The sequence below is a fragment of the Scyliorhinus canicula genome, chromosome 4 (genome assembly GCF_902713615.1).
Source record: "Scyliorhinus canicula chromosome 4, sScyCan1.1, whole genome shotgun sequence".
NCBI lineage: Eukaryota > Metazoa > Chordata > Chondrichthyes > Carcharhiniformes > Scyliorhinidae > Scyliorhinus > Scyliorhinus canicula.
Genome location: NC_052149.1, coordinates 47173938 through 47187600, shown reverse-complemented (window position 1 = coordinate 47187600; position 13663 = coordinate 47173938). Strand labels below are relative to the sequence as shown.

General features: G+C 45.2%; 1 protein-coding gene across 3 annotated transcripts in view; it reads left to right on the top strand.

Moving 5' to 3' along the window:
• Positions 1 to 13663, top strand: part of LOC119964547 (riboflavin-binding protein-like) — a 66414-nt gene that overhangs the window by 10700 nt on the left and 42051 nt on the right. For all 3 annotated transcript variants that reach the window (XM_038794186.1, XM_038794188.1, XM_038794187.1), the window contains exons 3-5: positions 731 to 830; positions 4466 to 4594; positions 6152 to 6260. In XM_038794186.1, the coding sequence (XP_038650114.1) occupies positions 731 to 830; positions 4466 to 4594; positions 6152 to 6260 (338 nt within the window). The remainder of the gene's footprint in view (positions 1 to 730; positions 831 to 4465; positions 4595 to 6151; positions 6261 to 13663) is intronic.

Sequence of the window (13663 nt, the reverse complement as noted above, 5' to 3'; positions counted from 1 at the left end):
ACCACCCCAAATTTCTGGAAGTCCCTTCATACCCGCCCTTCACATACCCCCATACTTCACCTCCCCCCCCCCCCCCCCCCCCATTCCTCCTTTCATGGGCATGGCTCCCCTCAGGCCCTGACCCATGGCAGTGCAACCCCTGCAGCCAGGAACCCTGGCACTGCCACCCTGGTAGTGCTCCTGCTAACTTGGCTGTGCCACCCAGGCACCTGTGCAGTGCCAGAGTGACAGTGCCAAGGTGCCAGCTTGGAAGTACCTGGGTGCCGGGGGAGAGCCAGCGTGCCACTTTGCCCTGTCCCGGACCACCCAGGACCTCCAAGATCTGTGTGTGTCCTCCGCCGATGATGTTCTATCTGGTCCATGTTTGCGTGGATCAGTACTAATGGGCACCCAGCTGGTGTCTCCATGTGGAGGCTGATAGATGTTGGGAGCCAGTTAGGTCTGGCACCAGCACAGTTAAGTGGGTTCTTAAACCCACAATGGCGGAAGCCAGATTGGGACACCTAGTTTCATTTCACGATGTGCAACGATTGTCAGGAAGCCCAGGGGAGCCTCTACCGGTCTTGTTGTGCACCGATTCCAGTGGGCTGCGGCCGGTCGATCACGCCCAAAGTTTGTGACCTTGTCAGAAATACATGAACATTCCTAAACTGTGGTTTATCTGCAAGTTTTCGAGGAGGCTCATGGCTGGATTGCTTTCCAGGTTATTTACTCGGTTTTCTTCCAACAGCTTCCTGCTGCTTTTCCAACTATACCGAACAACTGGCTGTGTCCCCAGTCACTAAGGTGCAGAATACCTATTGGAATCGATGTGGTCAACTTAGTTCAAGGTAAGCCAACATCTTTTTCAAAACTTTTAAGAATTCAGAATTCTTATATTTTTGAATGGCCTCTGTTCCCTTTCAGTGGAAATAGTCTAGGCCAGGGGTGGGCAAACTTTTCCGTGCAAGGGCCGCATTCAGAAATTCACAATTCACAAAGGGCCGCATAGTATATTAAGTAAAATAATTACTTCACCCGGTTATGATTGTGGGCGCCTCATATAGAACATAGAACAGTACAGCACAGAACAGGCCCTTCGGCCCTCGACGTTGTGCCAAGCAATGATCACCCTACTCAAGTCAACGTATCCACCCTATACCAGTAAGTAACCCAACAGCCCCCCCACCCATTAACCTTTAAAAAAAAAATTAAAAAAAAAAAAAAAAAAATTAAAAAAAAAAAATTTTTTTAAATTTTTTTTTTTAAATGACTTGGTGGGCCGCAGAAATACCTTTGGCGGGCCGCATGCGGCCCGCGGGCCGTAGTTTGCCCACCCCTGCTCTAGGCTCTGGTTATTGATGATAATAGCCAGAGTTTATGAAACTGGACTCAAACTCATCAGTTCAAATCCTGCCATGGCAAGTTGTCTAATTGAAATCAATGAGCAGAACCTGGTGATTTAAGCCCCACAAAATGATTGTGAAGCTGTAAAAACACTTCTTTAAAATAAATTTAGAGTACCCTATTCATTTTTTCCAATTAAAGGGAAATTTAGCGTGGCCAATCCACCCACCCTGCACATAGAATCATAGAATTTACAGTGCAGAAGGAGGCCATTCGGCCCATTGAGTCTACACGGCCCTTGGAAAGAGCATCCTACTTAAGCCCACGCCTCCACCCTATCCTTGTAACCCAGTAATCCCTTTTCACCTTTTTTTTGGACATGAAGGGCAATTTAGCAAGGCCAATCCACCTAACCTGCACAGCTTTGGACTGTGGGAGGAAACCGGAGCACACGGAGGAAACCCACGCAGACACGGGGAGAATCTTTGGGTTGTGGGGGCAAACCCCCGCCGACACGAGAAAAGTGAGCAAACTCCACACGGACAATGACTCAGGACCGGGATTGAACCTAGGACCTTGGCGCTGTGAAGCTGCAGTGCTAGCCAGTGCCCCACTGTGCCACCCCTATGAAGCTATAAAAATACAGCCAATTCAAAGGTCCTTCAGGGAAAGGATCTGCTGTCCTTCACGAGTCTGGCTTACGGTTGTTGCTCCTGTTACATACTAACAACAAAAACTGGCATTTATTTAGCATCTTTAAGATCGAAAATTGCCCTTGGCACATCATGGAGGTGTAATCAGGCAAAAAAGGTCCAAAGATGTGCAGGTTAGATGGATTAGGTTAGATCGGGTTGCTGGGTTAAGGCGATAGGGTGAAGGCCTGACCCTAAGTGGGGTATCTTTCCAGAGGGACGGGGCAGACCCGATGGGCCGGATGGCCTCCTTCTGCATTGTAGTGATACTATTCTATTCTATGAAAAAGGAACACAGAGATGAAAAGAAGAATCTAGAAGGGATGAACAAAATGTGGCCGTTGGGATTTTTTTTAATGAGGACCTTAGAGGAGGAAAAGGAGAAGGGTTTAGGGAGTGAATTTCAGATTGCTGGGCTTAGATGGCTGCAAGCAAGACAACTTTTGTAAGGGGCAACAAAAGGACTCCACACCGAGTTGTAGAGAAAAACAAAATGTAATTTATTTAATACATTAACTACTATCTCCAGCTTCAGTAATTCCCTACTGGTTCTTCTCTAGTCAGTGCCTGACTGGCTGACTTTATTTATACAAAGGGACATCAACTTGTTAAGAGTCCGCCGCCTCCTTTACAGGGATGCTCATATTCTACAAGCTCCATTGGATAGTGGATCATTCGTACCCCTTGAGACCCGTGGGGTTTATAACAGCCACCAATGATGAGGAATAAGGAGAGAGGATACACAAAAGATCAGAATTACAAGAATAGAGAGTTCAGGATGTATTGTAAGGATGAAGGAGGTTACAGAGATACAGAGGGGTGAGGTTCTGAAGGAGTTTAAACACATGGATGAGAATTTTAATGTTGGTGACCTGGGACCAAATACAGATAAGGAGGAATAGGGATGATGGGTGAGGGAGAAAGAATGTGGGTGATAAAGTTACCACTTGGCAATGAGCTAAAGTTCACACAGGTGAGAAAGAGCGTGGGGGTAGCAAGAAGAATATTGGAGATATAAAGATTTCAGTGGCAGATGCAGTAAGGCGGAAGAGAAGACAGATTATGTAATGGAGGTGGAAGCTGGCCAAAATTCTGCCTGAAGTTGCAGAGAATGTGGAGATTGTGAAGTCTGGTTTAGCTTGAGTCAATGCCAGGGAGGGGTCAGTGTCTAGAGTATAAAGCTTGAGGTGTGACCAAATGTCTGCAGTCTTCCTCGTGTTTCACTAGAGGAAATTGTGGCTCCTCTGAGATTGACTATCAGACAAGCAATATGAAGCTGTCTCTTGGCACAGAAGCAATGGAAAGATTGAGAGAGGTGAAAAGGTGGAGCTTAATAGTTGATGTTTATTGCCCTAAGGGGAAACAATAGATGAACATGTAGCACCCTCATCCCAAATATAAACTTTAAAAATTACTTTGTTGTATTAGTGAGCAAATGCTTATTGCATTCATGTAACATTTCTATGTGGACTGTTTTAACAGAAGATGAACTACTTTGAAACAAATAGGTTAATATCTGAACTAAAATTTAGGCTGAGGTATCTCATGTGGACATATGAATGAGACAACACTATTCATGCATAGGCAAGAAAAATAGTAAAACAGACAGATGTTATTTTGACAGTGGTGACATTTTGCACATTAATGTGATGGTGCTTTCATTTCTGTGCTGAAGTTCAGAATTATTTCCATTGGCAAGTTTGATAAACTTCCTTTTGAAGCTATGGCAGCTTTACCATATTGCTTACAGATTGATACATTAACTTTTATTTTGATATTGGTATTTATGTATTTGAACAGCTGAACCCGACACAATATGTCGGCAATTTAGAAAGGCCAATCCATCTAACCTGCACAGCTTTGGACTGTGGGAGGAAACCGGAGCACACGGAGGAAACCCACGCAGACACGGGGAGAATCTTTGGGTTGTAGGGGCAAACCAACATGTATACAGTTTTGGCCAAACAGGAACCCTCGTTAATGATAATAAGTCTGGCACTCTGTAGCACTGAGAGGCATCTTGATGAAGAACAAAATCATTATTGCTTAAACACTGATAACAAAGCAAAGCATGCTGTGGAATTGCATTGTAACTAAATCGTAAACTGGATTCTCCACCCCACTGTGCCACAGTTCTGCCCCGACATGCCGTCGGGATTCTCTGTTATGCCAGACGGTCAATGGGGTTTCCCATTGTGAGACAGCCCCACGTTGTCGGGAAACCCCCAGGAACCGGCAAAACGGAGAATCCCGTCGGCAGAGAATCCCGCTGCATATTTCTGTCATTTAAGCCATAAATGGAGACAAATCAGGTGAAATTGGGATCTGGGAGCAGGTCATTTTTTCTGTGAAAAGATGATCTGAATAAAAATAGAATAAAACTGCTGCAAATTGCAAGAAATATTGGAGAGTGATTACTGATTATCCATTGTTATTCTTTACTGCAGATGTGAGGAGTACATGAAAAAAATAGATTGTTTCTACCATTGCTCGCCCCATACCTTCAACTGGATCAATCCTAATAATTCACATTCAGTCCTTGCTGTTCCAATCTGTCAGGACTTTTGTGATGACTGGTAAGTTTTTTTATAAATTCCCTCGGAATATCACAATTTTTATTGCCTTTCATCTTTTTATAATGTAAAACTCTTGGGGAATTCTTCCATCTGGAGACTTAGCCCCGTGACCGGGGTGGGAATGTGGAGTGTTTCCCACTGTGGAGGCCAGTGGAAAACACGCAAATCTTCCAGCCCTGACCTCATCAATTATGCAACTGGGTATTTTGCACCATACTCCGTGAAGGGGCAGGCCTGATGGCGTATAGTCCACCATCCTATCCAGGTACCATATTGAAAAGGCACCCAACATCACTGACCCACTATTGGAGAAAGAAGACCTCCTGAAAATGAAGATATATCTCCAGGAACACTCTGAGACCTCCTGAGAAAGACGTTTGATTTCTAGGAACATTCTGAGGTACCTCTTCAGGACACGGAATCTGGAAGATCCACCTGTAGATGCTCCTACCACCCACTGCTGTGGTCTTCCGGGGTCGTGGGTTGTAGTCAGCTTCATCCTGGATTGTAGAGGCAACCCCAGGCATTGATCAAGTAAGTCCCGACATCTGCACGCCAAGTTGTTTCAGGCTTGGTTTCCCGCTGGCACCGCGGAGAATCAGGTGTGGGTGGTCAGACCTTCACCTGCAGTCCACCAGCAAGATGCAAAGGAATTTGATGCGGGCCGCCAGCAGGTTTCCCGATCTGCCACGATGGACACCAATGGAAGATTCCACTGCGAATTTGTACCGCCGTAAAACCGATTTCTGGCCCTCCCACTGAATTCCCCCCTCTGCCTGCCACTGAACCCACTGGGGAGGCTGTGAAGAATTCTGCCCTTTTTCTGCCACAGAGTAAAGCACTCTTTAGTATGTGCCGCTCCATTGCAGTACTGAGGGAATGCTGCACTGTTGGTAGTGTTGTCTTTCAGATGAGACATTACACCAATCTGCCTACTCAGGTGGATGTAACCAAACCTATTGCAATATCTTGATGAGCAAGTGAATTATCCCCAGTGTTCTGGACAAAATCTATCCTGAAAACAACATCACAAAAAAGCAGATTTTCTGGTCTGAATCACATTGCTGTTTGCTGAGTTTTGCTGTGTGCATATAGGCTGCCCCATTTCCTACATCACAACAGTGATTACACTTCAAAAATACTCCATTGGCTGAAAGGCGCTCCGAGACATTAGGTGAAAAGCACTGTGTAACTTCAAGTCTTTCTTTTTTCAATAATGCATAACTTGAAATGCATAGTGATATAGTTTTAAAAAGCTATATCGGGAAAAGGAGTTTCTAACAATTGCAGCCAATAATGTATTATTTGGTGAATATTGTACCCAATGATACCTGTTTAGTTTTGAAAACAATGTCAGTCATTGAAAATCCTCCACCAGGCCCATTCTGTATGTTTTATTCAGAACCCAGGAATATGTTGCAGTGGGTTAATGGAGGAATCATGTGAGCATACAATATTCCCAATTTCATGGTAATCCACCAAAGCAAAGAAGGCTCAGCTTATGAGTGGTACTGATAATAAAGCAGTTATTAATGAACAAACATTTGTTGTCTACAGGTTTACAGCTTGTAGAGATGACCTGACCTGTACTAGAAACTGGATTTCTGATTGGGAATGGGATGATCATGGAAATAACTGTAGAAATGAATGTATTCCATACCATCAGGTAAGAACAGTAGAATTGCAATTTAATGCAATTTTAATGACAGACTAAACACACAGATATGGCAATGAAGAGAATGTAATGGGCATATTTTGATGTGGTAACACATTGAAAGGGACATCATTCCTATGATTAATTGGCAGGGATCATATAAATCAGATTTATTGATATCCACCATAAATTATGGAAAGTTTACATCGGTAGATTGGTAAACATTAATTCTCTCAATGTGTGCTAATTCAGGTGATGTGATCCATGCATTTCAGCGCCAAGTTTGTTCAAAAAGGCTGTGAGAATTCTCAAATATTAGGGATATGTTGAGCAGTGACTGTAGCCTTTAATAAGAACATAAGAACTAGGAGCAGGAGTAGGCCATCTGGCCCCTCAAGCCTGCTCCGCCATTCAATGAGATCATGGCTGATCTTTTGTGGACTCAGCTCCACTTTCCAGCCCGAATCATAACCCTTAATTCCTTTATTCTTCAAAAAAACTATCTATTGTTATCTTAAAAACATTTAATGAAGGAGCCTCAAATGCTTCACTGGGCAAGGAATTCCATAGATTCACAATGTTTTTTTACACCTTTCGACAATAATAATTTATATTTTCAAAGGACTTTTAATGTGGTAAAATGCCAACAGCCCATCACAGAGGCATGCGGAAAATGGATTCTGAGCCAAAGAAAGGTTGTGTTAGGAGGCAGCAAAGATAGAACATAGAACAGTACAGCACAGAACAGGCCCTTCGGCCCTCGATGTTGTGCCGAGCCATGATCACCCTTCTCAAACCCACGTATCCACCCTATACCCGTAACCCAACAACCCCCCCTTAACCTTACATTTATTAGGACACTACGGGCAATTTAGCATGGCCAATCCACCTAACCCGCACATCTTTGGACTGTGGGAGGAAACCGGAGAACCCGGAGAAAACCCACGCACACAGGGGGAGGACGTGCAGACTCCACACAGACAGTGACCCAGCCGGGAATCGAACCTGGGACCCTGGAGCTGTGAAGCATTTATGCTAACCACCATGCTACCCTGCTACCCTGAATGTTGGTGTAAGACCGGATCTTAAACAGCAGAAGGAAGTAGAGGCCGGGGATTTAGTGAGGGAGGCCACTAATGACATGGTCAGCAATAGTGGGGTGAAGAGAGGGGTGGCACACAAGACTGCAATCAGAACACCAGATAATACAAGGTGTAGGCTGGAGAAAACCAGATATAAGGAGAGGAGTTGCCACGGACAGATTTAAGCAGGAAGAAGAGAATTTAAAATTTGAGGCATTGGAGGACTGAGAGACAATACAGATTGCCTAGGACCGGAATGATGCACAAACTGAATTTGGTGCAGGACATGATATGGGCAGTAGACCTTTAAAACTTTATGGAGGATGGAATGATGGCCAAGAATAGTTAAGCTTGGAGCCAAAAAAGGCCTGGGTAAGAGTTTGAGTGAAATGGAGGATGAACTGGAAGTGGGCTTTGTAATGGAGGTACAGATAGGGTGTCTCAAAACCGACAAGCTCAGAACCGAGTCAGTGCCGGATTCCAGATTTTAAATCCTGCCGTTTTTTGGGGGGAAAAATCCGGACATCAATTCAATGAATAAGGGACATATGAAATCAAGAGAATAAATTCCTTTGGAATACATATTGAAATGTGTTATATCTTTAAGTTTGCCGCAAAGAGAAGGGGTGGAGGTGCCCACACTCTGGATTCTTTCAAAACATGATGAGAGGTTTTATTTTTTTGTTAGAAAATATTTTATTAAGGCATTTATAATTATAATACTTTTAAACAGAAAAATCCAACAAAGACAAAGAACCCACAATAACATAGCCATTCCCCCCCAAACACAGACCCCAACCAGCATGGTCCATATAAACACTCCGTCTCATGGCCCTCTCTTCATTGGTTTTCCTACCCTTGTTCGTCACTTCTATGCCTCCCCCGTTTTTCTCCCCTCCCCCCCCCCCCCCACCTTTGCTGACAGACTAATGATGAGAAGTTTTATTAGGAATGATGTTCATACAATCTAAGATGGAGAACTGAAGCCCATGCAAACACTCTGTGCAGACGTTAGTCCAGATCGCTGACGCTTCATCAGCAGGGATGTATTCTCTGATACATAACACTCCTGCCCCTTTACTTCTTTAGTACAATGACAATGACTTAACAGATATACAACAGACCATCTTATGCATTATCTCTACATTAAAATATACATACAACTAGGGGCAGCACGGTGGCAGAGTGGGTTAGCCCTGCAGCCTCACGGCGCCGAGGTCCCAGGTTCGATCCCGGCTCCGGGTCACTGTCCGTGTGGAGTTTGCACATTCTCCCCATGTTTGCGTGGGTTTCGCCCCCACAACCCAAAGATGTGCAGGGTAGGTGGATTGGCCATGCTAAATTGCCCCTTAATTGGAAAAAGTGAATTGGGTATGTTGTATTTTATATTTTCCCCGCGTCTTGACTGTGATAGAGAAATTCAAACAGCATTCATTAGGTAAGCAAAACTGAACTTTAATTCCGAATTTGAACTGACTGCTAGCAGTATGGCTGAGATTTGAAGTCGGAAAGCAGTCAATTACAAACTGCTGAGTCCGTCCCAAGTCTGCGATATTACAGGAAAAGAAGGCGATTCTTATACATTATAGGATCAAGATAACATGAATACAGCTTGGTCAGGAATTTGATTGAAAGTAAAACATAAGTAATAATCGTTACAATGGCGTCACCTTGCTGACCTTTAGGGGACTTGAGTTTCATATCATTATCTTGTCTTTGTTTTAAGAAAGGGAAGAATTTGTTTAGGAACAGGAAGAAATAGTTGTTCAGCTTGTTATGTATTAAGACTACTTCTAGGTTCAAGCCTTATCGAGACTCTCAGGACATGCTGTCTATGTGTATTCTGAATCTGTGTCTTAGGTTAAATTCAATTGTACCAAGAAGACTTGACTAGTTTTTCCATCATGCCATTATTTGCTTCACACAATACCGCACTCCCCCCTTTTGTCATATCATGACAACTAGCTAAATAGGTATATGCATGATTTGTTTGAAAATGCATTTACACAAGCAGGCAAGCAATCCTATCCCTAGTAGCATTAGTAGCAGTAGAAAAAAGGCCTTAAAGATCCAGTCAAATAATCCATGACCCAACCACCCTAGCCAACCCGGCGGGTTATAGTCGTGAAATTCACTGCCAATTTCTTGAATTTGAGCAGCCTGTCTCTTAATATGGTCGGCCAGGTTAGTGATATTTTCAGAGCCATCTGGAATGTAAGTACAGCACTCTTGGCCTACGATAGCGCACGTTCCTCCCTGCGAGGCTAACAGATAATCCAAAGCCAGTCGATTTTGTAATGCCACGGTCCGGACAGTCACTAGCTCAGCTGAGACCTCGGCCAGTGCCTGTCCAGTGTCCCTGGCTTCTGTTGCCGTTACGTTTGCCAGATGTTCCAATGCTGAGGCCATGTAGATCAGTTCGCTCATGCCTTGCCCGTTCCGTTTTAGAAATTGTTCTTTTTGCTCGCGAGGGGGAGTGCTTAAGGGTGGATTGGTGACGCATTTGGGGTATGACATTGTAGGCTGTAAAATCATCAGCTGATGTCATCCAGGGGATTGTATTGTTAGGTTGCACCTACTTTTCCCCATTAACTTTCCTTTCCCTGTTTTATTAAAACATACGGAACCTTGAACATTATACGAGTGGACAGTGAGGGAGGGTGGAGTTAAGGCATGATTATAGGTAGGTTGATATGAAGCTGAAAATTTAGTCATGTCATAGCCAACAGATCTCCATATTTTCATATTCCCCCTATCTCCCCTGATCCTTGTTTGATTTTGTCATAAAATCCATTCAACTGTTTGCGGTATGAAAGGGGAGAGATTGGAGAGGTATTCCTTCCCTTGAATGGACGGGGATATGGGTACAAACCCAACACTTGCTAATATTCAATTTTTCGGCGTAAAGATATGACATAGGTATTGGAAAGCAGGTCTCGTTTAGTTCGTTTTTTTACTACCGGGTGGCCATTGAGGCTAAATAGTCCAGAAAGTCCAAAACTTATACTGAAGATCTTCATCCTGTGTTCTCGTCTGGGTTGGAGACTATCTTCTTGCAATCGGATAGATGTATCCAACTTGAACGTCCTTCAAGTTTGACCGAAGTTGGCGTCGTCAGTAGTACGAGGAATGGTCCGCTCCAGCATTGTCCTAGTTTCTTTCTGTCCCAGTTTTTCTACCAACACGAAGTCTCCTGGTTTGACCACTGGATATCGAGGGACGGCTGTCCCTGTCGTTACTGGTAGATGTACCTGTTTTACCTGTGAGTGAAGAAACTTCAAAGAAAGTGTTAATTGATTCAAATAGTTCTGAATTTGTTCCCCCATCACATGGAGGTCTACTCCCTCTAGGGGTTTTTCATGGGCATCCCAGGGAGTCCTCATTGGCCGACCATAGACTATCTCTGCAGCTGACAGTCCGGTCCGCGAATGGGGAGTCACTTGCATGTGAAACAGTGCCAAGGGTAATACTTTTAGCCAATTTTACCCAGTTTCTTCAGTTAATTTAGATAATTTTTCTTTTAAAGTCCCGTTGGCTGTTTCCAGAATTCCTGCTACCTGCGGGTGATACGCGCAGTGCAGTTGCTGTTTAATTACAAGGGCTTTGCACAATTTAGTATTGATCCGAGCTACAAAATGTGGTACATTGTCTGAGCTCACCATTTTGGGTACCCTAAAACGAGAAATGACTTCCGTTAACAACAACTTCGCCACCGTATGTGCCGTACAATTAGTGGTGGGGAAGGCTTCAATCCATTTACTAAACACATCGATTATTACTAAACAATATTTATAGCACTGTGCTTTTGGCAATTTGATAAAATCAAGCTGTATACAAGCAAAAAGGATAATCTGGCAAGGGGGTGGTTCCCGGAGGACCTTTACTCTTATTATGTTTCATGCAAATGACGCATCGATCCAGCCGCGTTTGCGCTGCTGTATTCAAATCTGGGTGCCACCAAGTTTTTAGGAGTAGCTGTACCACTCCCTCCTTGCCAAGATGGGTACAAGAATGCAAATAATCAACAAGTAACGGCAATAAAGAATTCGGAATACAAACCTGACCAACTGGAGTCAGCCAGAGGTCTCGGGCGCGATTCTCCCAAAACGGGAGAAATCGTAAGGCTGGCGTCAAACCCGGGTGGGTTTGACGCCAGCGCGCCTCTTCCCGACCGGGAACCGATTCTGGTCCCCGGTCGGGGCTAGCAGCCCGACGCCGTAGGCTCCGGCATGACGGGCTTAACGAATATCGTTAAGCCCGCTTGCCGGAGTTAGCGCCGGCTGACGCGTCATATGACGTCAGCCGCGCATGCGCGGATTGGAAGACTCCAACCCGCGCATGCGCGGATGACGTCATCGCGTATTTGCGCGAAACCCGCGCATGCGCGGGCCGGGTTGCCCCTCAGCCGCCCCGCGAATGGATACTGTGGGGCGGCGGAAGGAGAAAGAGTGCGCGGGCATTGGGCCCGCTGCCCGCGATTGGTGCCCGCCGATCGCGGGCCCATGGCACCCTTGGCACGGCCGTGGTACTGCCGTGCCAATCGGTGCCATGGTTATGAAAAGCGAGTTTGTGACGCCGTTTTTACGAACGGCCAGACCAGGTGTGTTTGCCGTTCGTAAAAACGGCGTAAAGGGCTGGGACTTCGGCCCATCGAACAGCTGTGAATCGCTGCCGGCCGTAAAAAAACGGCGGCAGCGATTCGGGTCGGGAGTTGGGCGGGGGGTGGGGGAGAATAGCGGGAAGGCGGGAAAAATGTCGGGAAGGCCGTAGGCTCCGGCATGACGAGCTTAACGAATATCGTCGTGGGGGGCGGAGAATTTCGCCCCTCGTGTCAAGGAGTGCGAACACCCCATTGACTTCCATAGTGTTCGCTCAGAATCAGAGGCGTCCCTCTGCAAATTTTGAACTTCAGCTATCTCTGGCATGCCCGTCGTCCGTAATGCAGGTACCTGGTTTAGAGCCTGATTAGCCCCACTGGGAACAATTAAAGAGGTTGATGAAGCTGCAGCTTTAGCAGCTGAATCAGCACGGGCATTTCCTAATTGAACAGGAGTGTCACCCTTCGTGTGCGCAACACATTTAATAACTGCCAATTGACGGGGAAGCTGAATAGCATCGAGGAGATTTTTAACCCAAAGTGCATTTTGAATGGGAGTTCCCACAGAGGTGAGAAAACCTCGCTGTTGCCAGAGGCGGCAGAACTAATGGGGTCACGCCAAAGGCATACCTAGAATCAGTGTAAACATTAGTACTTTTGTCTGTGGCCAAAATACATGCTCGAGTAAGGGCGAATAGCGCGACTTTTTGTGCAGAGACAGGGACCTGGAAGGCTGTTGCTTCCTGCACGTCAGTGTCGGTTACCACAGCATATCCCGATTGTGGGACAGGAAATGGGGAAATGGAAGAACTGCCGTCAATATAAAAAATTAGATCTGGATTATCAATAAGCCTGTCTGTTAAATCCCGGGCGAGGTGCGGTAAGGAAGTGATTCCGAAGCAAACAATCGTGTGTTGGGTCTTCAAGGTTATCGGGGGGCTGTTCAAGGAACACAGCAGGATTTAAGGTTGAACAATAATGAAACGAGAGGTAGGGGTTTTGTAATAGTGAAACTTCATAGTGGCTCAAGCTCGCTTGAGTCAGATGCTGGGTTTGCTGAGACGTTAGGAGAGCCACGATAGAGTGTGAAGTATGCACTTGTACTGGTTGGTGAAGGGTTAGATTAGAGGCTGCCTGGACTAACAAATGGACAGCAGTAAGAATTTGGGTGAAAAGGTCTGTCATACATAGGTCGTCCTAGTGCTGGGGCGGTAGCCAGGGCATTTTTCAGAGTAATAAAAGATAGCTTTGCTGAATCAGGTAGTTCAAACTTAAGAGGAGCATTTTGAGAGGAGTACGGAGTTAATTCTTTAGTATGCACAGTAACATTCGGAATCCATTGTCTGAAAAAGTTCACTAATCCTAAAAAGGCTCGCACCTTCTTGGGCGATGTAGGAAATGGGGTCTGCAATATAGGAGTAATGCGTTCTTGAGTAAGGGAGCGATCAGTAGCACTAATTAGGACACCCAAAAATTTGACTTGTCGTTGGCCTTTCTGAACTTTTTTTTTTTTTAAATAATTTTTATTGAAGAGATTTTTTACATGAAAATACTTACCCCCCCTAACCATAGACTATTACACAATATTCCTTCTTAACAGATATCCCCCCCCCGCCCGTCCCCCGCGCGCGCTGTCCCTCCCCCCCTCCCCCCCCCCAAAAACAAACAAAGCAACAATTAACATCAAACATGAACTGCGAACAAATTTGTCCGCATTACAACCTTAAATAACCCAC